The sequence below is a fragment of the Salmo salar genome, chromosome 20 (assembly GCF_965601325.2).
Source record: "Salmo salar chromosome 20, fSalSal1, whole genome shotgun sequence".
In the NCBI taxonomy this organism is placed as follows: Eukaryota; Metazoa; Chordata; class Actinopteri; order Salmoniformes; family Salmonidae; genus Salmo; species Salmo salar.
In genome coordinates, this window is record NC_138310.1 from 3,799,783 (window position 1) to 3,824,670 (window position 24,888).

Consider the following 24,888-nt stretch of genomic DNA (forward strand, 5'->3'; position numbering starts at 1 on the left):
AGTAAAGTGAGGGATTGACAGAACCTTAGGCCAATCACAAGTGCTAACTGTAGAGCTAGACGTACTGTGATTGGCCTAAACGCAACGCATAGTCCGGACTCCGGGCCCTGCCTGTGCCTGCCCCCTTGTGTTTTTGTGCAGAATAAGTCAAAGCAGCTCCTGTAAGCAGCTCTCCGGAATCAGTCAAAATGCCGGTAGATTTAAGCCAGTGGACAGGGAATCTTGCACTAACAGAGGTGGATGAGAAGCCTGCACAGACTCTCCATGTCAAGTATGGCTCTCTTGAAATCGACGAGTTGGGCAAAGTGCTCACGCCAACACAGGTACTGTCAAAGATGAACGAACATTTATTTTTATTTTTAGAACTAAACTAAGAGACCATGCCTGTCGTTTCCAATGGGACCAAACGAGTCATAGTGGGCAGAACAAGCAAATGAACAAAGTAAAGGAGTATTCAGAAATTAACATTGTGTAGCTGTGATAACTGCAGACTACAACGCCTTTTTCTTTGTGCCCCACAGTCGTTTATTTTACAATTGTGTTCTCTGAGCAATGCCCTAGATTTGTTCATGTCGACTCAATTAAAAAGTAACCTCTATCCCCATGACCAGTCAAACAAAACAGCTAATCGTGTTTGGTTTATATTCTTTAGTTGCTGACCGTTCTCCCACACTGTGGTCTACACTGTTCGAATGAGTTACTCGCCGTTGCATCAGCGTTCATATTTGACATAATAACTAACGGGTTAGCGAATATATTTTTTAAATAACTAAACCAAGATAGACCATGCCTGTCGTTTCCGACGAGACCGAACGAGTCGTAGTGGGCAGAACCAAACAGCTAGCGGGTTCTAGCCTGTATGTGCGCCGCCTATCTGAGCCTTTGCACTCCTAAACGCGATTATATAAAAATAAAAAAAAGTTACATTGCGTTGTTTAAGTGTTCCCTTTATTTTTTTGAGCAGTATATATAAATAAAACACAAATACTTTTGGAAAGGGTAAAGTCTACAAAACTTAGTCCACTCTGTTCATAACATATTATAGTTTTGGGAACAGAGAACAAATGTTTAATCGATGAGAAAGTGTGCAGAATGTCAGGCAAAATCCATATCGTTCCATCTTCTCCGGTCAGTGTGCTTCCTCTCACTACATATTTGGTAGTGAGCGGAAACGCCAAGCGGATGTTTCACATTCATACATCCGGTAAAATATGTAATTCTATCTGTCGAGCTAGCTTGCATACTAGCTAGACTAGAGTGTCGAATATAATTTAGAGTTGAAGGGTTTACAGTACGTGCTCACGATTATGCTCAATAGATGCATTGCATGAAATAAGCTCATTTAAAAAAAGTTATTGATTGGTAGCTGAATAGCCATATTGATTGCTAGCTAGCTAGAATTTGCATGACTAGGTTTATTTGCAAAAATGTGACACAATGCACAAAACCGTGTCAGTGTGCAATAATGTTCCAGTCTTGCTTAGACTGCATAAGGTGGTCTGACCATGCACTGACTGTCTGCACTGCAGAGATGAGGGTTGGGCAATGAATGTATGTCAGTCAGCACTCTTAGTGCAAGATTTTTTGGCCTAATTCAAATGAACAATTATCCACAGTTCAATCTAATATCCTTAATACATTAAACTGATTTATGTTGCTTATTGTTTGTTATACCAACTATATTAACTGTGATTTGTATTTGTGATAGCAACCATAATTATTTATCAAATTTTATTGGTCACATACACATGGTTACCAGATGTTAATGCGAGTGTAGCGAAATGCTTGTATTGTGATACCAACCTTGACTTGTTGTGAAAGTATTCTTGGCTTGTAGGGTATTTGTTGTGAGACCAACTATATTGACCACCGCTTGTGTGAGTTATTACCAAAATGGGATTGGCTTGTATTTATTGTGAGACCAACTACATTCCCCGTGGTTTGTTTCTTCACAGGTGCAGAGCCGTCCCACCTCTATCGAGTGGGAGGGGTGTGACTCCACTAAGCTGTACACCCTGGCCATGACCGACCCCGACGCACCCAGCAGGAAAGACCCCAAGTTTGGGTAGGCTGCAGTAGGGCTGGGCGATATATCAAATGAATTAGAATTTGTTTTAGCTCTATTCTAAATGCATGTTTCTCCAGAATTACACTTATTATTGTATTTTTGAGCATTAATGTATTTTTTGGGGGTGGGGTCTCTTCTCCTTCGCTCCTTCTGTGCTGTGTGCACCTTTCCATTTTCTCTCTCACACACACACAACACTGAGCGATCACTTAGTCTCTGACAAGCGGTTTCAACTTGCTATTTGCGTTTGAGGTTTGGTCCAACAGAATGGGTCACATGGACACCAACACATATATAATAGAGAAGTTAACCGTTCTCATGATACACTTTTTTGTCTCAACTCTCAACTCCTAAAATTACGTGCAGAGCATCAATAAACATTGATTATGGACAATCAAGACTAATACGATGTTGTATAAATGTGCAGTAAGCATTAAACGCAATTATATAAGGATTTGGTAACCTGTTCTCATTCTGAGAAATTAGGTAGGTCACTTAATATCAACATCTGCTTAAAATTTTTACAAAAATGTCCTGATGAATATAAATCTAAAAAAAGAGTTGCAGGAACTGGAAGCAGCGCCAAGAAGACGACAAGGCTGCAGAAGGATCTGTTTTTGCACAGCTTTAACACAACATTATTCACTTGTATCGTCATGCTCGTTCTGTCTTATTCTCCCTCTCTGGTTTCTGCTTAGTCACACTACAAGTGCCATCACAGCACAAGAAACAGAAACACTAACATTGTATTGTTATTCTTTAAAAGAAAGCAAGCCTAGGAAGTTATCCAGCATTTTTTGTCATCTTGTGATAAATTTACTGACTTGCCTAGTTAAAAGAGAAAATACCAGGAGATTGGATGCCCCGTTGGCATTAGACTAGCACTGGGCTTTGGTAACTCGTTCTCATTCTGAGAAATTAGGTAGGTCACTTAATATCAACATCTGGGGGAAAAAAAGTGGACAAGCTAGCATGCTGTTCAAACATGGACAGAAGGGTGTGTTCATAACAATTCAACTGTTCTACCTTGTTAGCTAGCAGATCCAAGTTGGCTAAACTTGAAATGTAACGGTTAGCTGGCTACCTTGACAGATTGTTTGAGACCTGGGTTAATTTTCTATAACGCCTGCCATAAGTCAGTCATTTATTAGTGAATGTCCATTATGCATTGTTTTGGTAAATTTGAACAAAAATTGCATTTTCATAGACAGACTTGAAAACCAGATCAGTGACTTGCAAAAAAAAAAAGCAGGTTTAACTATTTTGATAAATTTAGTGGGTCTTTTCGTGTGGAGGCTTGACCTTTTCAATTGTAGAACAAAGCTTATTTCAAGAAAACAAATGAGATATGAATTGCCCATAAATGTGAATAAACAATTTTTTTGGGCCATATCGCCCAGCCCTAGGCTGCAAATCCCTTTTTATTGGCTCTTGGAATGATTATGCAAAACGTTGCTTGACCTTTTTACCCCCTGATGATTTATGAAGCCAACTGAGATTGTTATCGATAATCTTATTTCTAAATGTTTTCAAGACAACTGAAGTGTGATCAAGGATGTTGGATAACCATATTTTTTTTTCCCCTAACAAATGTATTCTTTTGAAGGGAGTGGCATCACTTTCTGGTGGTGAACATGAAGGGAAACGATGTATCCAGTGGATGTGTTATGTCCGACTACGTTGGATCTGGCCCTCCAAAAGGCACTGGTAACCTTATCCAATGATTGGAGTGACTTCTATTCCTCTAGGAATTTCTGAAGCTTGAATGTGTGAAATCTCTGCAGAGTGGGACACATTTTCTACACAACTGGATAAGTGTATTATTGGACATGTGGTGCATTGCTTCACACAGCCTCATTGACCACGTGACATCTTTGTTCCTGTCTCTGTGTGTCCCCCCCCAGGTCTCCACAGGTATGTGTGGCTGGTCTATGAGCAGTCAGGAAACCTCTCCTGTACGGAGCCCGTCCTCACCAACTGCTGTGGAGACAACCGTGGGAAGTTCAAGATCCAAGCCTTCCGCCAGAAATACGGACTGGGAGTTCCTGTGGCTGGAACCTGCTATCAGGCAGAATGGGATAATTATGTCCCTAAACTCTATGAGCAACTGGCTGGAAAATAAACAAAGGAGTATTCAGAAACTAACATTATGTAGATAAGAACTGCAGGAACCACAAATACTTTTTTTGTTTGTTTGCCACACTGATTTATTTTACAATTGTGTTCTTTGAGCAATGCCCTAGATTTGTTCATGCTGACTCATTAAAAAGTAACCTCTCTATCCCCATGATCAGTCAAACAAAACAGCTAATCTTGTTTGGTTTATATTCTTTAGTCGCTGACAGTTCTCCAACACTGTTTGAATGAGTTACATCAGTTATTGTTGTAGACAGTGGCAAGGTGCTGGAGATGTGGTGGAATGCTCCTTTACCACAACCTGGCCCTGCATAAACCATTCAGGAGTGGACCTTGAATGTGGCCAAGATGTCATTACACCATATTAATACAAAACATAAGCAAACTCAAATCCATGACTACCTGTATACAGCAAATGCTACCTAATAACTTGCTGTCAAAAATCCAATGACAGATAATAAATCCAGACAGTTGTGTGATGAGCACTTTATTTACAAATATAATTAAAAGCCCTGACAGATTCATGCTTTCTCTTAATCCTGGAAAACAAAATGAAAGGGCATGCAATGATAAAGCATTTATTTACTGATCTGGTTTATAAGAAAATACTCCGCAGCTTTTAAAGCAAAAAGAATGACGAATTTCAGACAAATGTCGAAAGAAACGCATTGAGCGATCGAGTCGACTTACTGAACGAAGAGGAGTATGAGAGAAATCATCCATCATTAACATATGAAAATAAGTAAAAGCTCTACATAAATTGTTTTATACATGTCCCTCCCCCTGCGACAAAGCCCTTTGTGCTACCTGGGAGTAGGGATTCACATGGGCGCCGTCTCAAATCACACCCCTATTCCCTATGTAGTGCCCTATAAGTACTGCACTACATAGGTAACGGTGAAATTCCAGACGTAACCATGTAATATTCACATTACGTGCCAGTGCAGAGAATCAGTATAATAAAGTGGAGTACCAGGGTGCATTGCAAGTCTCCCTCCCAAATCAAGTTAATAATCAAAGAGTCAAAATGATTCACGTACCAATATGTACATTATGACTTAAAACATTTTCTCAACGTATGAAATCGCTTACATTTTTTTACATAAAAATGTCCTGATGAATATAAATCTAAAAAAAGAGTTGAAGGAACTGGAAGCAGCGCCAAGAAGACGACAAGGCTGCAGAAGGATCAGTTTGTTTTTGGGCTTGAAGTTTTTGCACAGCTTTAACAACATTATTCACTTGTATCGTCATGCTCGTTCTGTCTTATTCTCCCTCTCTGGTTTCTGCTTAGTCACACTACAAGTGCCATCACAGCACAAGAAACAGAAACACTGACATTGTATTGTTATTCTTTAAAAGAAAGCAAGCCTAGGAAGTTATCCAGCATTTTTTGTCATCTTGTGACAAATTTACTGACTTGCCTAGTTAAAAGAAAAAATACCAGGAGATTGGGGGCCCCGTTGGCATTAGACTAGCACTGGGCTGGTGTGTGTGCGCGTGTATGACTAAAGACCCTAACTGGTCAAACCAGACCAGGTCAGGGGGATGAGGAGGAAGAGGGTCAGACCAGAGGATGAACATCGACAAACAGAGGTCACAAGGAGGTTACCAGGGCTGGTCTAGTCTTGTCATTTGTTCAAGGCCCCCAGGTTACCAGGGCTGGTCTAGTCATCTGTAGTCATCCTTGGGGGTCCAGGTTACCAGGGCTGGTCTAGTCATTCTTGGGGGGGGGGGGGGGGATCCAGGGCCCCCAGGTTACCAGGGCTGGTCATCTGTAGTCATCCTTGAGGGGGTCCAGGGCCCCCAGGTTACCAAAGCCCAGATGGAGACTCTCCATGTCGAACGTGTCAATCTCTCTTGACTGGCGCTCCAGTAGGTGCTTTATCCTCTCTGTACGCTCCTTCTGAAGGGAAGCCAGCTCCTCTTCAATCTACAAAACAACAACTTAGTTCATTAAACTATTAGAAGCAAGAGTATTTGGAATCACAACAAGGTAAGGTATGAATGAGTACTGCTGAGTTTGACCTGCAACAGCTGCTCGTTCAGGTTTTTGCTTTTTTGCTCAAGCTAGTCTAGGGGATTGATTTGAAATTCAGCATGAATCTATAACCACTCCATAGTCAGCAAAGTACAGACAGAACTACACCTGCTCTAGTACAGACAGAACTACACCTGCTCTAGTACAGACAGAACTACACCTGCTCTAATACAGACAGAACGACACCTGCTCTAGTACAGACAGAACGACACCTGCTCTAGTACAGACAGAACTACACCTGCTCTAGTACAGACAGAACTACACCTGCTCTAGTACAGACAGAACTACACCTGCTCTAATACAGACAGAACGACACCTGCTCTAGTACAGACAGAACGACACCTGCTCTAGTACAGACAGAACTACACCTGCTCTAGTACAGACAGAACTACACCTGCTCTAGTACAGACAGAACTACACCTGCTCTAGTACAGACAGAACGACACCTGCTCTAATACAGACAGAACGACACCTGCTCTAGTACAGACAGAACGACACCTGCTTTAGTACAGACAGAACGACACCTGCTCTAGTACAGACAGAACTACACCTGCTCTAGTACAGACAGAACTACACCTGCTCTAGTACAGACAGAACTACACCTGCTCTAGTACAGACAGAACTACACCTGCTCTGGTACAGACAGAACTATTCCTGCACTAGTCATGATTTAGGACCAGACATTAACAGTGAAGCTTATCAACCCATTATAGACGTCCACAACTTTAATTCATTTTCAGTGTTCGGTTAGTATTGATTCATGAATTAATTCCATAAAGCCTTCACCAACAGATTCCATCTAGCCCCTGAGTCACGTAATAGTCCAGACAGTGGATCGATATCTGCAGTTTGCACTTCTCTTTCATATGAAATGAAGCATATGAGCCTGGGGTGTGTTCATTAGGCACGAAATGGAAGAACACATTGAAACAGGAAGGGTCTGTCTACCTGAACTGGTCCAATAAGAAATGCTCATTTTAGTTTTCCATTGGAGAACGTTTTAAAACTTCTTCTGTTACGTTCCCTGATTAATACAACCCTGATACTGGTTTCGATGACGGAATCTATTTCAGACAGACTGCAGGGAGACAGATGGTCAACAGATGGCGCCACAGCACCACTGGTTGCATAACATTGTAAAGACACTACTGTCAACTACTGCCTAGGCAACTGAAACTGGATCAGGGCGGCATGTTCCTTTGTTGTCCAGGAGCGATGACATCATTGCATTGGAAAAACTTTGTATTCTAGTCCCCCCAAAAAACGAGTATAATGACTGATAAAGTGGCCTATGGTGAATTGATTGTATACCATCAGCATCCACTGTTGGAAATGGTCAACAGCAGAGTAGTGAGAAGAGGTGAAGGAGGAGCTGTTGTGACTCCAGATTGTATGACACAGAACTTTTTCTTAACACTGCTTATGATTAAAATATAGAGAGCATGTTGTAAGAATAACACATCACTGGTAACATCATGGGATTTCACAACAAAAGCTGTGTGCATGACCAGTTATGGCCCTGGGTTATAAATCAGCGGTGAGTGAAATGTCTGTCTGTCTGTGTGTGTGTCTATTCTGCTTCCATGACATTTTGCTCCAGCCTGCATGCGTGTGTGCGCGTACATCAGTGTCTGTCTGTGTCTGTCTGTCTGTGTCTATCTGTCTGCGTCTATCTGTCTGCGTCTATCTGTCTGCGTCTATCTGTCTGCGTCTATCTGTCTGCGTCTATCTGTCTGCGTCTATCTGTCTGCGTCTGTCTGTCTGCGTCTGTCTGTCTGTCTGTCTGTCTGTCTGTCTGTCTGTCTGTCTGTCTGTCTGTCTGTCTGTCTGTCTGTCTGTCTATTCTGCTTCCATGACATTTTGTTCCAGCCTGCATGCGTGTGTGCGCGTACATCAGTGTCTGTCTGCGTTGACTCCGCCCTCCCCCATACCTTTTTTTGGCATCTTTTGTGAAGGTGGGTTCTGTGTGTGTGTGTGTGTGTAAGTCTGTGTTTCTAACAGTCTGTGTCTCTGTGTGCTCTCCCCTCTCCACCAGGTAGGCTCTGTGGATCTACCAGTCTGTCTCTGTGACACCTCCCCCTCTATCTTTTGTTCGAGGTGGGCTCTGCGCAGCTCTCTCTGTCTCTCTAGCTGTATCTTTTGTTCGAGGTGGGCTCTGCGCAGCTCTCTCTGTCTCTCTAGCTGTACCTTTTGTTCGAGGTGGGCTCTGCGCAGCTCTCTCTGTCTCTCTCTCTGTACCTTTTGTTCGAGGTGGGCTCTGCGCAGCTCTCTCTGTCTCTCTAGCTGTACCTTTTGTTCGAGGTGGGCTCTGCGCAGCTCTCTCTGTCTCTCTAGCTGTACCTTTTGTTCTAGGTGGGCTCTGCACAGCTCTCTCTGTCTGTCTCGCTCTCTCTCTCACTCTCTGTACCTTTTGTTCGAGGTGTGCTCTGCGCAGCTCTCTCTCACTGTACCTTTTGTTCTAGGTGGGCTCTGCGCAGCTCTCTCTCTCTGTACCTTTTGTTCGAGGTGGGTTCTGCACAGCTCTCTCTCTGTCTCTCTAGCTGTAACTTTTGTTCGAGGTGGGCTCTGCGCAGCTCTCTCTCTCTGTACCTTTTGTTCTAGGTGGGCTCTGCGCAGCTCTCTCTCTCTGTACCTTTCGAGGTGGGCTCTGCACAGCTCTCTCTCTCTGTACCTTTTGTTCTAGGTGGGCTCTGCGCAGCTCTCTCTCTCTGTACCTTTTGTTCGAGGTGGGCTCTGCACAGCTCTCTCTCTGTCTCTCTAGCTGTAACTTTTGTTCGAGGTGGGCTCTGCGCAGCTCTCTCTCTCTGTACCTTTTGTTCTAGGTGGGCTCTGCGCAGCTCTCTCTGTACCTTTCGAGGTGGGCTCTGCACAGCTCTCTCTCTCTGTACCTTTTGTTCTAGGTGGGCTCTGCGCAGCTCTCTCTCTCTCTCTGTACCTTTTGTTCTAGGTGGGCTCTGCGCAGCTCTCTCTCTCTCTCTGTACATTTTGTTCGAGGTGGGCTCTGCGCAGCTCTCTCTCTCTGTACCTTTCGAGGTGGGCTCTGCACAGCTCTCTCTCTCTGTACCTTTTGTTCGAGGTGGGCTCTGCGCAGCTCTCTCTCTCTGTACCTTTTGTTCGAGGTGGACTCTGCGCAGCTCTCTCTCTCTGTACCTTTTGTTTGAGGTGGGCTCTGCGCAGCTCTCTCTCTCTCTGTACCTTTTGTTTGAGGTGGGCTCTGCGCAGCTCTCTCTCTCTGTACCTTTTGTTCGAGGTGGGCTCTGTGCAGCTCTCTTTCTCTGTACCTTTTGTTCGAGGTGGGCTCTGCGAAGCGACACCTTGTGCTCCAGCTTCTGCTGCTCTCTGTCGTGCTGGGCCTCCGTCTGCATCTTGATCTTACTCTGGTAGGCATTCAGCAGCTCCATCTCCTGCTGCAGCTGCTGCCTCAGAGCCTGGCACTCGGCTTCCTGGGCCTCGTCCAGACGCAGCTGAGAGGCAAGAGGAATTAAAGAGATAGACCACAATAGAGAGAGAGGAATAAACAGACCCCAATAGAGAGAGAAGTGAGGAGTGATGGAACAGAAGCCGAGATAGGAGTGATGGAACAGAAGTGGAGATAGGAGGAGTGATGGAACAGAAGAGATAGGAGGAGTGATGGAACAGAAGAGGAGATAGGAGGAGTGATGGAACAGAAGAGGAGATAGGAGGAGATATGGGAATAACAGAAGCAGGGTTACAAACTCCTACAATAACCTACATCATCTACGGCTTGGGGACAAAATGATACAATTCTCCTATGGAACTATTCTTTCATTTTCATGTTCTATATTAGATAAGATCTTTAACATGTATATGAATCTTTGAGATTGATATAAAGGAAATGATCAAATATCAGCATCACTGCTCATGAATCCTCATCATAAAATGGAGGACGGGTGTTAAGGCGACTCACCGCCTGCGATGCCATCATCTCGTTGATGCTCTGTTCGTACTGCTCGGCCAGGATGGCCAGCTTCCTGGTCTGCTCCTCCTTCAGGGCCTTGAGGACCACCTTGTGCTCGCTCTTGGGCGTCACCTCCATTTGGTGGTGTCTCAGGGCCTTGTACTGACGCGTCTGGACCTTACACGTGTCCTGGAACTGTTTCTTAATCTGCAGCTCCATGGCCTGGTGGAAATGGAGAGGACATTTGAGCTGCGACTGAGGATTTCCCCTTTTTCAGGACTGCCTTTGCTAGCTGCACCCTAACCTTCACATTTAGGTTCATATCATCCACTACCTGCTTACATCAGAGCATTTCCCTTGAGAACACCCAATGTAGCTACCAATGCAGCCCAGTGTAGCTACCAATGCAGCTACCAATGCAGCCATCACATTCCCAGGGATACATTCACTAGCTAGCTGCACCTGGCATAGCCGTCACCTTAAGGTTCTTGGGTTGCTGCCGTAGCTCCAGAACGTGCTTGCGGCGGAGCTCTCTCTCGCGCCGGTTGTTGTATTCTATCTGGTTCTCCAGTTCTGTCTGGTGCTGCAGGCGGATCAGGTCCATGCGGAGCTTCTGAAGGGTCTTCAGCTGACGATGCTCCAGCTCCTGGGTGGACTCGTCATGTCTGATCAGCATGGCATGCTCCATCTCCTTCTGGGTCTTCTTCTTGTTCAGCTCCTGGAGAGAGAGAGACATGGGGAGGGAGAGATAGAGAGAAGGAGGGATAGATAGGGGGAGATAGGGAGAGAGGGGGTGGGGGGGAGAGAGGAATTATCATGGCCATCCAATGATTAAAACTTTGCTTTTATACAGACACTGGATGATGAGAACCTACTGCCATTTGGTCAGGAGCTGATCAGTATCTCGTGGTGTCGTTTTATTGACATTACCTCCCCCCCCTCCCCTGATATACAGAGCAGATTAGGAGATTAGGGCATTGTTGCCTTGCTTATACTTTCTTATCTGCTTTCCACGAGATGGGAAACCACTTCTTGGTGTTTTCCACGAAACATCAGAAAATACTGTTATTGGTCAAAGAACACTACGATTTGAACATTATTTTTCATGTTACAGAAGCCATTCGAGGACAACATTGACCCTGGAAATGTTATGGATAAGCAGTTGGACATGTGATATTCACATCCCTACTGGATTGCAGTGTTCACTGCACAACACTTCAGACTGAACCTGAACTAAAATGTGTGTCTATCTATACAAGATACTGTACATCCCAGTCATTCTTCACACAATGTCATCCATTCTGCCTTGCCTCTCGTTTGAAATGGCCATCTGTACATCTATACAATATCCAGTACCTCTCGTATCTGCTCCTGTTCCAACGTATGCCTCTTGATCATGACTTTGCGTTTCAAGCATCTGCAGTTCCTGTCGTAGAAGACCCTCTGTTGGCTCAGAACCTGGGCCTCCTCCTCAGCCTGGCTGTGTTGCAGGTTCTCCTTGTGCTTGGACAGGCGCTCCTGCTTCTCCTTCTTAGCGGTGTGGTGGTCTTCATTCATCTCCTGGAAGATGGGGAGAGAGACAGAGGAGATTTTTACGGATATATAACGGTCCGTGATATACATGTTCTCCTGTCTAATGGTCAGGTGTGCAGCAGATCCTCTCATTATCAAAAGATATATAGGGTCCTCTAGAGCCATGTATCTAGAGAGTTGGGCCAATGAGGTTTCTGCATTATGATGTATTAACAATACATTACAACATTCTATGACAGCCATATTAGCTCCACATTAATCTGACACTACACCATTCTATGAAAGCCATATAATCTCCACATTAATCTGACACTACTACATTCTATGAAAGCCATATAATCTCCACATTAATCTGACACTACTACATTCTATGAAAGCCATATAATCTCCACATTAATCTGACACTACAACATTCTATGAAAGCCATATAAACTCCACATTAATCTGACTACTACATTCTATGAAAGCCATATAATCTCCACATTAATCTGACACTACAACATTCTATGAAAGCCATATAAACTCCACATTAATCTGACACTACTACATTCTATGAAAGCCATATAAACTCCACATTAACAGTACATATTGTGATAAAGAGGTCAATGGAACGCAGACCGTGGAGGATAGAAGGAAGCTGGATTGGCGCACATTCAACAAATCTGATCTAACAAAGTGGATATTCGTCAAAACCGTCATGATTGATGTATTGTGACAGGTCTACCATGTGGTTACTAAAATCTGATTTGGATAAATTAGGATGTTTTCACTGCATTACATTTAGAAGTTGTCCCTTTTCAGATTGAGAAGTGACTGCTAAATGCTAACTCCCGTTCATATACATGTAAACTGGTAGCGTAGCTAGCATACAGAAATCGATGGTGGTAGTCAGTCGTTTTTAACTAATGCAGTTGATAGGTGACGAAAACATGAACATGTATTGGGGTTGACATCTATACAGCATTATACTCCGGTTTTTACCTCAACATAGTGTTAAGTACACGTATATACAGTAGCCTAAATGTAGGCTAATTTTGCTGGGGGGAAATGAGGAGATTTGGGATCTTTCCCCAACGCGTTCCCATGGCATTTCCATTGTTTTCGTTGAGTTCCTTTAGCCTATTAAATTACTAGAGGAGATATGTCATAAACCCTCAAAGTTCCAGAATGAGGTGAAATTGGCAGCCATATTGGTCAGGGAGAAATCCAAACCAGTCTAATTGGAAAGAATGGCAGTATAGAGGCATAATCCTGATTTTATTTATGCAGGAAAATAAAAGTAAGGCATGTGATATATAAGAAATTGTGTAATAGAATTGTCAACCTAAAACATTGTCATATAATTATAGAGTTTATACAGGTTTTATAAAACATTTCTGTATAAATAGCTTATAAACAGTCAACATTTTGTTTTCTTGGAAAGCTGTGACGCAATTATATGATACAATATCAGTACTTGTTGCATTTACAACTTGTCTAAGTCCTATCATCAACTGATTTCAGCCAGTGTATTGACCCCATTGTTTGAATGGAATGTTGGCATATTGGCAGTTAATAAAAAAAATAAAATAAAAAATTATTCCTCTAAAAATGGCTGGCTAGCAATCAAACAAACATTCTTCAAATTCATTATTTTACACAATATCTTATCACAGGACTGGAAAACCATGGTTGACCAAAATGGCTGACCTTTATCTCATCATAAGAAGGTTCATGTCCATTATCGTATTCTAATTCCTAATTCTATGATTTAAACAATGCTATGTAACTGAATGTTTAGAATCAGAGCAATGTCTGTTAACTGAGATGGCCTAGTTCTGTTCACAACAACGGATCCAGTTCTGAGAAACAGCGCATCAAGGTTGTTAGAAACACAATGTGTCTGTGTGTGTGTGTGTGTGTGTGTGTGTGTGTGTAGTGAGTGGGAGGAGTGACTCAGCTCCTCCTCAGTGAAATGAAAATGCATGATGACCAAACATACTGTACTTGTGTATATTTGTGTGTGTTTGTATGTGTGTGTGTGTATTCGTCGGATGGTTGTTTCCACCCATCGCAATACATAGTAGATGTGTCATGGGTGCTGAGATTATTCCTACTGTAGAGGCATTATACGAGGGTACAGTGCTGTACTAGCTAGCTAGAGGACATAAGCAGTGTTGCGTTGCGACCTCTAATCTTTCCTTGCATAGCTTGTACTAAGGATCGATTCAACTCAGCTCAATACAGAGCATATAGTGTGAGGCTGGGAAAGGAGGAAGAAAGGACCTCTCATCTTCTCCTTGCAGATCTTGTACTAAAGGATCGATTCAACTCAGCTCAATACAGAGCATATAGTGTGAGGCTGGGAAAGGGGGAATAAAGGACCTCTTTCATCTTCTCCTTGCAGAGCTTGTACTGCTTCTTCTGATTATCTAGGAAGGTGGTGAGCTCCTTCTTCTGCTGGGAAACGATCTGCTGCTGGAACTTCTTCTCATCTGATGACATTGTCTTCATCTGAGGGGAAATGAGAGAGAGGGAGACGGGGGGGGGGGGTTTGGGAGAGAGTGAGTGTAATGTTTACTGTTCATTTGTATTGTTTATTTCACTTTAGTTTATTATCTAGTTCACTTGCTCTGGCAATGTTAACATATATTTCCCGTGCCAATAAAGCCCTTAAATTGAATTGAGAGACAGGGGAGATGGAGGGGTGGGGAGAGAGAGAGGCACATATATTAGTTAGCTATGAAGGGGCCTTGTATGGGAGACAGGCACATGGGGAGAAAACAACACATGGCTAATGTTGTTTTGCTAGCAAGCTACCTGTCTGTTAGTGGTGTTAGTGTTAAGAATTGTTAGAGTACAGTGCATTCTGAAACTATTCAGACCACTTCACTTTTTCCACATTTTGTTACATTACAGCCTTATTCTAAAATTGATTGAATAATAGTTTTCCTCAATCTACACACAACAGTGTTATTGGACGTGCTAGTGTTAGTGGACGTGCAAGTGTTAGTGGACGTGCTAGTGTTAGTGGACGTGCTAGTGCTAGTGGACGTGCTAGTGCTAGGGGACGTGTTAGTGCTAGTGGACGTGTTAGTGCTAGTGGACGTGTTAGTGCTAGTGGACGTGTTAGTGCTAGTGGACGTGTTAGTGCTAGTGGACGTGCTAGTGCTAGTGGACGTGCTAGTGCTAGTGGACGTGCTAGTGCTAGTGCTAGTGGACGTGTTAGTGGATGTGCTAGTGTTAGTGGACGTGTTAGTGCTGTGGACGTGTTAGTGGACGTGTTAGTGCTAGCGGACGTGCTAGCGGACGTGCTAGTGCTAGCGGACGTGCTAGTGCTAGCGGACGTGCTAGTGTTAGTGGACGTGCTAGTGTTAGTAGACGTGCTAGTGGACGTGGACGTGCTAGTGGACGTGCTAGTGTTAGTGGACGTGCTAGTGTTAGTGGACGTGCTAGTGTTAGTGGACGTGCTAGTGGACGTGCTAGTGGTAGTGGACGTGCTAGTGCTAGTGGACGGGCTAGTGGACGCATTAGTGGACATGCTAGTGGACGTGCTAGTGTTAGTGGACGTGCCAGTGGACGTGCTAGTGTTAGTGGACGTGCTAGAGTTAGTGGACGTGCTAGTGGATGTGCTAGTGTTAGTGGACGTGTTAGTGGACGTGTTAGTGGACGTGTTAGTGCTAGTGGACGTGTTATTGGACGTGCTAGTGTTAGTGGACGTGCCAGTGGACGTGCCAGTGGACGTGCTAGTGGACGTGCTAGTGGACGAGTTAGTGGACGTGCTAGTGTTAGTGTTAGTGGACGTGCTAGTGTATGTGCTAGTGGACGAGTTAGTGGACGTGCTAGTGTTAGTGTTAGTGGACGTGCTAGTGTTAGTGGACGTGCTAGTCGACGTGCTAGTGTTAGTGGACGTGATAGTGGACGTGCTAGTGGACGTGCTAGTGGACGTGCTAGTGGACGTGGACGTGCTAGTGGACGTGCTAGTGTTAGTGGACGTGCTAGTGTTAGTGGACAAGCTAGTGTTAGTGGACGTGCTAGTGCTAGTGGACGTGCTAGTGGACGTGCTAGTGGACGTGCTAGTGGACGTGCTAGTGTTAGTGGAAGTGCTAGTGGACGTGTCAGTGGACGTGCTAGTGTCAGTGGACGTGTCAGTGGACGTGCTAGTGTCAGTGGACGTGTCCAGTGGACGTGCTAGTGTCAGTGGACGTGTCAGTGGACGTGCTAGTGTCAGTGGACGTGTCAGTGGACGTGCTAGTGTCAGTGGACGTGTCAGTGGACGTGCTAGTGTCAGTGGACGTGTCAGTGGACGTGCTAGTGTCAGTGGACGTGTCAGTGGACGTGCTAGTGTCAGTGGACGTGTCAGTGGACGTGCTAGTGTCAGTGGACGTGTCAGTGGACGTGCTAGTGTCAGTGGACGTGTCAGTGGACGTGCTAGTGTCAGTGGACGTATCAGTGGACGTGCTAGTGTTAGTGGACGTGCTAGTGTTAGTGGACGTGCTAGTGGACGTGCTAGTGGACGTGCTAGTGGACGTGCTAGTGTTAGTGGACGTGCTAGTGGACGTGCTAGTGTTAGTGGACGTGCTAGTGAACGTGTTAGTGGACGTGCTAGTGTTAGTGAACGTGCTAGTGGACGTGTTAGTGGACGTGCTAGTGTTAGTGGACGTGCTAGTGTTAGTGGACGTGCTAGTGGACGTGTCAGTGGACGTGCTAGTGTTAGTGGACGTGCTAGTATTAGTGGACGTGCTAGTGCTAGTGTTAGTGAACGTGCTAGTGGACGTGTTAGTGGACGTGCTAGTGTTAGTGGACGTGCTAGTGTTAGTGGACGTGCTAGTGGACGTGTCAGTGGACGTGCTAGTGTTAGTGGACGTGCTAGTATTAGTGGACGTGCTAGTGCTAGTGGACGTGCTAGTGGACGTGCTAGTGCTAGTGGACGTGCTAGTGGACGGGCTAGTGCTAGTGGACGGGCTAGTGCTAGTGGATGTGCTAGTGTCTAGTGGATGTGCTAGTGTTAGTGGACGTGCTAGTGGACGTGCTAGTGTTAGTGGACGTGCTAGTGCTAGTGGAGGTGCAAATGAACGTGCTAGTGGACGTGTCAGTGGACATGTCAGTGGACGTGCTAGTGCCAGTTGACGTGCTAGTGAACGTGCTAGTGGACGTTCCAGTGTTAGTGGACGTGCTAGTGGACGTGCTAGTGTTAGTGGACGTGCTAGTGTTAGTGGACGTGCTAATGGACGTGCTAGTGTTAGTGGACATGCTAGTGTTAGTGGACGTGCTAGTGGACGTGCTAGTGTTAGTGGACGTGCTAATGGACATGCTAGTGTTATTGGACGTTCAAGTGGACGTGTTATTGGACGTTCTAGTAGACGTGTTATTGGCCGTGTCAGTGGACGTGCTAGTATTAGTGGACGTGCTAGTGCTAGTGGACGTGCTAGTGGACGTGCTAGTGGACGTGCTCGTGCTAGTGGACGTGTTAGTGGACGTGTTAGTGCTAGTGGACGTGCTAGTGTTAGTGGATGTGCTAGTGGACGTGCTAGTGGACGTGCTAGTGTTAGTGGACGTGCTAGTGGGCGTGCTAGTGTTAGTGGGCGTGCTAGTGTTAGTGGGCGTGCTAGTGTTAGTGGGCGTGCTAGTGTTAGTGGGCGTGCTAGTGTTAGTGGGCGTGTCAGTGGATGTGCTAGTGTTAGTGGACGTGCTAGTGTTAGTGTTAGTGGACGTGTTAGTGGACGTGCTAGTGTTAGTGGACGTGCTAGTGTTAGTGGACGTGCTAGTGTTAGTGGACGTGTTAGTGGACGTGCTAGTGGACGTGCTAGTGGACGTGCTAGTGGACGTGCTAGTGGACGTGCTAGTGGACGTGCTAGTGTTAGTGGACGTGTCAGTGGACGTGCTAGTGGACGTGCTAGTGTTAGTGGACGTGCTAGTGTTAGTGGACGTGCTAGTGGACGTGCTAGTGGACGTGCTAGTGTTAGTGGACGTGTCAGTGGACGTGCTAGTGCTAGTTGACGTGCTAGTGAACGTGCTAGTGGACGTTCCAGTGTTAGTGGACGTGCTAGTGTTAGTGGACGTGCTAGTGGACGTGCTAGTGGACGTGCTAGTGTTAGTGGACGTGCTAATGGACGTGCTAGTGTTAGTGGACATGCTAGTGTTAGTGGACGTGCTAGTGGACGTGCTAGTGTTAGTGGACGTGCTAGTGAACGTGTTAGTGGACGTGCTAGTGGACGTGGACGTGCTAGTGTTAGTGAACGTGCTAGTGGACGTGTTAGTGGACGTGCTAGTGTTAGTGGACGTGCTAGTGTTAGTGGACGTGCTAGTGGACGTGTCAGTGGACGTGCTAGTGGACGTGTCAGTGGACGTGCTAGTATTAGTGGACGTGCTAGTGGATGTGCTAGTGCTAGTGGACGTGCTAGTGGACGTGCTAGTGCTAGTGGACGTGCTAGTGGACGGGCTAGTGCTAGTGGACGGGCTAGTGCTAGTGGATGTGCTAGTGTCTAGTGGATGTGCTAGTGTTAGTGGACGTGCTAGTGGACGTGCTAGTGTTAGTGGACGTGCTAGTGCTAGTGGAGGTGCAAATGAACGTGCTAGTGGACGTGTCAGTGGACATGTCAGTGGACGTGCTAGTGCCAGTTGACGTGCTAGTGAACGTGCTAGTGGACGTTCCAGTGTTAGTGGACGTGCTAGTGGACGTGCTAGTGTTAGTGGACGTGCTAGTGTTAGTGGACGTGCTAATGGACGTGCTAGTGTTAGTGGACATGCTAGTGTTAGTGGACGTGCTAGTGGACGTGCTAGTGTTAGTGGACGTGCTAATGGACATGCTAGTGTTATTGGACGTTCAAGTGGACGTGTTATTGGACGTTCTAGTAGACGTGTTATTGGCCGTGTCAGTGGACGTGCTAGTATTAGTGGACGTGCTAGTGCTAGTGGACGTGCTAGTGGACGTGCTAGTGGACGTGCTCGTGCTAGTGGACGTGTTAGTGGACGTGCTAGTATTAGTGGACGTGCTAGTGCTAGTGGACGTGCTAGTGGACGTGCTAGTGGACGTGCTCGTGCTAGTGGACGTGTTAGTGGACGTGTTAGTGCTAGTGGACGTGCTAGTGTTAGTGGATGTGCTAGTGGACGTGCTAGTGGACGTGCTAGTGTTAGTGGACGTGCTAGTGGGCGTGCTAGTGTTAGTGGGCGTGCTAGTGTTAGTGGGCGTGCTAGTGTTAGTGGGCGTGCTAGTGTTAGTGGGCGTGTCAGTGGATGTGCTAGTGTTAGTGGACGTGCTAGTGTTAGTGTTAGTGGACGTGTTAGTGGACGTGCTAGTGTTAGTGGACGTGCTAGTGTTAGTGGACGTGCTAGTGTTAGTGGACGTGTTAGTGGACGTGCTAGTGGACGTGCTAGTGGACGTGCTAGTGCTAGTGGACGTGCTAGTGTTAGTGGACGTGTCAGTGGACGTGCTAGTGGACGTGCTAGTGTTAGTGGACGTGCTAGTGGACGTGCTAGTGGACGTGCTAGTGTTAGTGGACGTGTCAGTGGACGTGCTAGTGCTAGTTGACGTGCTAGTGAACGTGCTAGTGGACGTTCCAGTGTTAGTGGACGTGCTAGTGTTAGTGGACGTGCTAGTGGACGTGCTAGTGGACGTGCTAGTGTTAGTGGACGTGCTAATGGACGTGCTAGTGTTAGTGGACATGCTAGTGTTAGTGGACGTGCTAGTGGACGTGCTAGTGTTAGTGGACGTGCTAATGGACATGCTAGTGTTATTGGACGTTCTAGTGGACGTGTTATTGGACGTTCTAGTAGACGTGTTATTGGCCGTGTCAGTGGACGTGCTAGTGTTAGTGGACGTGCTAGTGTTAGTGGACGTGCTAGTGTTAGTGGACGTGTCAGTGGACGTGCTAGTGTCAGTGGACGTGTCAGTGGACGTGCTAGTGGACGTGCTAGTGGACGTGCTAGTGTTACTGGACGTGCTAGTGTTACTGGACGTGTTAGTGGACGTGCTAGTGTTAGTGGACGTGCTAGTGGACGTGCTAGTGTTAGTGGACGTGCTAGTGTTAGTGGACGTGCTAGTGTTAGTGGACGTGCTAGTGTTAGTGGATGTGCTAGTGTTAGTGGACGTGCTAGTGGATGTGCTAGTGTGAGTGGACGTGCTAGTGTTAGTGGACGTGCTAGTGTTAGTGGACGTGCTAGTGGACGTGGACGTGTTAGTGGACGTGGTAGTGTTAGTGGACGTGCTAGTGGACGTGCTAGTGTTAGTGGACGTGCTAGTGTTAGTGGACGTGTTAGTGGACGTGGTAGTGTTAGTGGACGTGCTAGTGGACGTGCTAGTGTTAGTGGACGTGCTAGTGTTAGTGGACGTGCTAGTGTTAGTGGACGTGCTAGTGGACGTGCTAGTGTTAGTGGACGTGCTAGTGTTAGTGGACGTGCTAGTGTTAGTGGACGTGCTAGTGACGTGCTAGTGTTATTGGACGTGTCAGTGGACGTGCTAGTGTTATTGGACGTGCTAGTGGACGTGCTAGTGTAGTGTTCGTGGACGTGCTAGTGGACGTGCTAGTGTTAGTGGACGTGCATGGACGTGCTAGTGGACGTGCTAGTGGACGTGCTAGTGGACGTGCTAGTGTTAGTGGACGTGCTAGTGTTAGTGGACGTGCTAGTGGACGTGCTAGTGTTATTGGACGTGTCAGTGGACGTGCTAGTGTTAGTGGACGTGCTAGTGTTAGTGGACGTGCTAGTGTTAGTGGACGTGTCAGTGGACGTGCTAGTGTCAGTGGACGTGTCAGTGGACGTGTCAGTGGACGTGCTAGTGGACGTGCTAGTGGACGTGCTAGTGTTACTGGACGTGCTAGTGTTACTGGACGTGTTAGTGGACGTGCTAGTGTTAGTGGACGTGCTAGTGGACGTGCTAGTGTTAGTGGACGTGCTAGTGGACGTGCTAGTGTTAGTGGACGTGCTAGTGTTAGTGGATGTGCTAGTGTTAGTGGACGTGTTAGTGGATGTGCTAGTGTTAGTGGACGTGCTAGTGTTAGTGGACGTGCTAGTGCTAGTGGACGTGCTAGTGCTAGTGGACGTGCCAGCGGACGTGCTAGTGTTAGTGGACGTGCTAGTGTTAGTGGACGTGCTAGTGGACGTGCTAGTGGACGTGTAGTGGACGTGCTAGTGGACGTGTTAGTGGACGTGCAAGTGGACGTGCAAGTGGACGTGCTAGTGGACGTGCTAGTGGACGTGCTAGTGTTAGTGGACGTGCCATTGGACGTGCTAGTGTTAGTGGACGTGAAAGTGTTAGTGGACGTGCTAGTGTTAGTGGACGTGCTAGTGGACGTGTTAGTGGACGTGCTAGTGTTAGTGGACGTGCTAGTGGACGTGCTAGTGTTAGTGGACGTGTTAGTGGACGTGCTAGTGGACGTGCTAGTGGACGTGCTAGTGTCAGTGGACGTGTCAGTGGACGTGCTAGTGGACGTGCTAGTGTTAGTGGACGTGCTAGTGGACGTGCTAGTGTTAGTGAACGTGTCAGTGGACGTGCTAGTGTTAGTGGACGTGCTAGTGTCAGTGGACGTGCTAGTGGACGTGCTAGTGGACGTGTTAGTGGACGTGCTAGTGGACGTGCTAGTGGACGTGTTAGTAGACGTGTTAGTGGACGTGCTAGTGTTAGTGGACGTGGACGTGCTAGTGTTAGTGGACGTGTTAGTGGACGTGCTAGTGGACGTGCTAGTGGACGTGCTAGTGTTAGTGGACGTGTCAGTGGACGTGCTAGTGCTAGTGGACGTGCTAGTGGACGTGCTAGTGGACGTGCTAATGTTAGTGGACGTGCTAGTGTTAGTGGACGTGCTAGTGTTAGTGGACGTGCTAGTGTTAGTGGACGTGCTAGTGTTAGTGGACGTGCTAGTGGACGTGCTAATGTTAGTGGACGTGCTAGTGCACGTGCTAGTGTTAGTGGACGTGCTAGTGTTAGTGGACGTGCTAGTGGACATGCTAGTGGACGTGCTAGTGTTAGTGGACGTGCTAGTGTTAGTGGACGTGCTAGTGGACGTGCTAATGTTAGTGGACGTGCTAGTGGACGTGCTAGTGTTAGTGGACGTGCTAGTGCTAGTGGACGTGCTAGTGCTAGTGGACGTGCTAGTGGACGTGCTAGTGTTAGTGGACGTGTCAGTGGACGTGCTAGTGTTAGTGGACGTGTCAGTGGACGTGCTAGTGTTAGTGGACGTGCTAGTGGACGTGCTAGTGTTAGTGGACGTGCTATTCTTAGTGGACGTGCTAGTGTTAGTGGACGTGTTTGTGGACGTGCTAGTGCTAGTGGACGTGCTAGTGGACGTGCTAGTGCTAGTGGACGTGCTAGTGGACGTGCTAGTGCTAGTGTTAGTGGACGTGCTAGTGTTAGTGGACGTGCTAGTGTTAGTGGACGTGCTAATGTTAGTGGACGTGCTAGTGCACGTGCTAGTGTTGGTGGACGTGCTAGTGTTAGTGGACGTGCTAGTGGACGTGCTAGTGTTAGTGGACGTGCTAGTGTTAGTGGACGTGCTAGTGTTAGTGGACGTGCTAGTGTTAGTGGACGTGCTAGTGTTAGTGGACGTGCTAGTGTTAGTGGACGTGCTAGTGGACCTGCTAGTGTTAGTGGACGTGCTAGTGCTAGTGGACGTGCTAGTGCTAGTGGACGTGCTAGTGCTAGTGGACGTGCTAGTGGACGTGCTAGTGGACGTGCTAGTGGACGTGCTAGTGGACGTGCTAGTGTTAGTGGACGTGTCAGTGGACGTGCTAGTGTTAGTGGACGTGCTAGTGGACGTGCTAGTGTTAGTGGACGTGCTAGTGGACGTGCTAGTGTTAGTGGACGTGCTAGTGGACGTGCTAGTGGACGTGTTAGTGGACGTGCTAGTGCTAGTGGACGTGCTAGTGGACGTGCTAGTGGACGTGCTTGTGTTAGTGGACGTGCTAGTGCTAGTGGACGTGCTAGTGCTAGTGGACGTGCTAGCGGATGTGCCAGTGGACGTGCTAGTGGTATGCTAGTGGACGTGCTAGTGTTAGCGGACGTGCTAGTGGACGTGCTTGTGTTAGTGGACGTGCTAGTGTTAGTGGACATGCTTGTGGACGTGCTATTGTTAGTGGACGTGCTAGTGTTAGTGGACGTGCTAGTGCTAGTGGACGTGCTAGTGGACGTGCTAGTGCTAGTGGACGTGCTAGTGGACGTGCCAGTGGACGTGCTAGTGTTAGTGGACGTGCTAGTGCTAGTGGACGTGCTAGTGGACGTGCTAGTGTTAGTGGACGTGCTAGTGTTAGTGGACGTGCTAGTGTTAGTGGACGTGCTAGTGGACGTGCTAGTGTTAGTGGACGTGCTAGTGTTAGTGGACGTGCTAGTGTTAGTGGATGTGCTAGTGGACGTGCTAGTGCTAGTGGACGTGCTAGTGGACGTGCTAGTGCTAGTGGACGTGCTAGTGGACGTGTTAGTGCTAGTGGACGTGTCAGTGGACGTGCTAGTGTTAGTGGTCGTGCTAGTGGACGTGCTAGTGTTAGTGGACGTGCTAGTGGACGTGCTAGTGTTAGTAGACGTGCTAGTGTTAGTGGACGTGCTAGTGGACGTGTTAGTGGACGTGCTAGTGTTAGTGGACGTGTTAGTGGACGTGCTAGTGGACGTGCTTGTGTTAGTGGACGTGCTAGTGCTAGTGGACGTGCTACTGGACGTGCTAGCGGACGTGCCAGTTGACGTGCTAGTGGTATGCTAGTGGACGTGCTAGTGTTAGCGGACGTGCCAGTGGACGTGCTGGTGTTAGTGGACGTGCCGGTGCTAGTGGACGTGCCGGTGCTAGTGGACGTGCCGGTGCTAGTGGACGTGCCGGTGCTAGTGGACGTGCCGGTGCTAGTGGACGTGCCGGTGCTAGTGGACGTGCCGGTGTTAGTGGACGTGCCGGTGTTAGTGGACGTGCCGGTGTTAGTGGACGTGCCGGTGTTAGTGGACGTGCCAGTGGACCTGCCAGTGTTAGTGGACGTGCTAGTGTTAGTGGACGTGCTAGTTGACGTCAAGGAGGGCATGCTGGACCATGAAGGTTAACCTATAATTTGCATAGTTACAGATGAACTGGTGTGCTTTTTAACAGCTTCCTGACATTGGGTGGCAGCAATGCCCAACCCATAACATGAACAAGTTGTCCTTTCCTCTCCCCAGACACCTTCGTTTGGACAGTATGGCACTTCTCCAGGACAGGACCCCCCCAGACCCACCTCTTTTTCACAGTGGATGGTGTGTCTCTTGGCCAGTTTCTCTAGCTCTATATAGGCATTGTTGGCCTGAGTCTCCACCTCCTTCTGCAACTTCAGTCTGTGTTCGTCCATCTCTGCCTTCAGCTTGTTCTCTAGAGCGATCAGCTGCTTCTGGTGCTGCCGTCTCATCCGTTTATAACCTGACATCTGCTCCCGCAGCTCATTCTCCTGCTCGTGCTGATGGATCTGCTTTGTTACCTGTGGAGGGGATTCAATCAATCAACCAACTAATTGCAAAGGTAGTTAGGACAACTGAGGTCATAGGTCCAACAGTATGGGATACACAAAGGCACTATCTCAATGACATAAAAATCTGTCCTCTCCAATTCTACTGCCCTTCACCTGCACTGATTAGAAAAGAGGGAGGAGTAGATCCAACATTAAAGGAAAAGTAGATCCAACATTAGAAAGGAGGAGTAGATCAAACATTAGAAAGGAGGAGGGAGGAGTAGATCAGACATTAGAAAGGAAAAGTAGATTCAACATTAGAAAGGAGGAGGGAGGAGTAGATCAGACATTAGAAAGGAAAAGTAGATCCAACATTAGAAAGGAGGGAGGAGTAGATCAGACATTAGAAAGGAAAAGTAGATCAAACATTAGAAAGGAGGGAGAGGTAGATCCAACATTAGAAAGGAGGAGTAGATCCAACATTAGAAAGGAGGGAGGAGTAGATCCAACATTAGAAAGGAAAAGTAGATCCAACATTAGAAAGGAGGGAGGAGTAGATCAGACATTAGAAAGGAGGGAGGAGTAGATCCAACATCAGAAAGAAAAAGTAGTTTCAACATTAGAAAGAAAAAGTAGTTTCAACATTAGAAAGAAAAAGTAGTTTCAACATTAGAAAGAAAAAGTAGTTTCAACATTAGAAAGAAAAAGTAGTTTCAACATTAGAAAGAAAAAGTAGTTTCAACATTAGATAGCAGGGAGGATTAGATCCAACATTAGAAAGAGAAGGGAGGAGTAGATCCAACATTAGAAAGGAGGAGGGAGGAG

General features: G+C 46.7%; 3 protein-coding genes across 7 annotated transcripts in view; 1 reads left to right on the forward strand and 2 right to left on the reverse strand.

Annotated features, from left to right (window-relative positions):
- Positions 1-139: 139 nt before the first annotated feature.
- Positions 140-4,726, forward strand: pebp1 (phosphatidylethanolamine binding protein 1). The gene is given in 4 exon segments (NM_001141612.1): positions 140-323; positions 1,956-2,065; positions 3,675-3,775; positions 3,973-4,726. Coding segments are annotated over 4 exon segments (564 nt in total). The 5' UTR covers positions 140-188; the 3' UTR covers positions 4,191-4,726.
- Positions 4,676-24,888, reverse strand: part of LOC106579820 (serine/threonine-protein kinase TAO3) — a 134,069-nt gene continuing 113,856 nt past the window's right edge. For all 5 annotated transcript variants that reach the window (XM_014160025.3, XM_014160027.3, XM_045704275.2 and 2 more), the window contains 7 exons: positions 23,857-24,093; positions 14,062-14,190; positions 11,521-11,724; positions 10,643-10,882; positions 10,174-10,386; positions 9,527-9,709; positions 4,676-6,137 (listed from right to left, as the gene is read on the reverse strand). In XM_014160025.3, the coding sequence (XP_014015500.1) occupies positions 5,976-6,137; positions 9,527-9,709; positions 10,174-10,386; positions 10,643-10,882; positions 11,521-11,724; positions 14,062-14,190; positions 23,857-24,093 (1,368 nt within the window). In that variant the 3' untranslated portion in view covers positions 4,676-5,975. The remainder of the gene's footprint in view (positions 6,138-9,526; positions 9,710-10,173; positions 10,387-10,642; positions 10,883-11,520; positions 11,725-14,061; positions 14,191-23,856; positions 24,094-24,888) is intronic.
- Positions 18,146-19,932, reverse strand: LOC145862385 (uncharacterized). Its single transcript, XM_082966150.1, has one exon. The coding sequence runs from the start codon at positions 19,400-19,402 to the stop codon at positions 18,503-18,505; it is 900 nt and encodes a 299-aa protein (XP_082822276.1). The 5' UTR covers positions 19,403-19,932; the 3' UTR covers positions 18,146-18,502.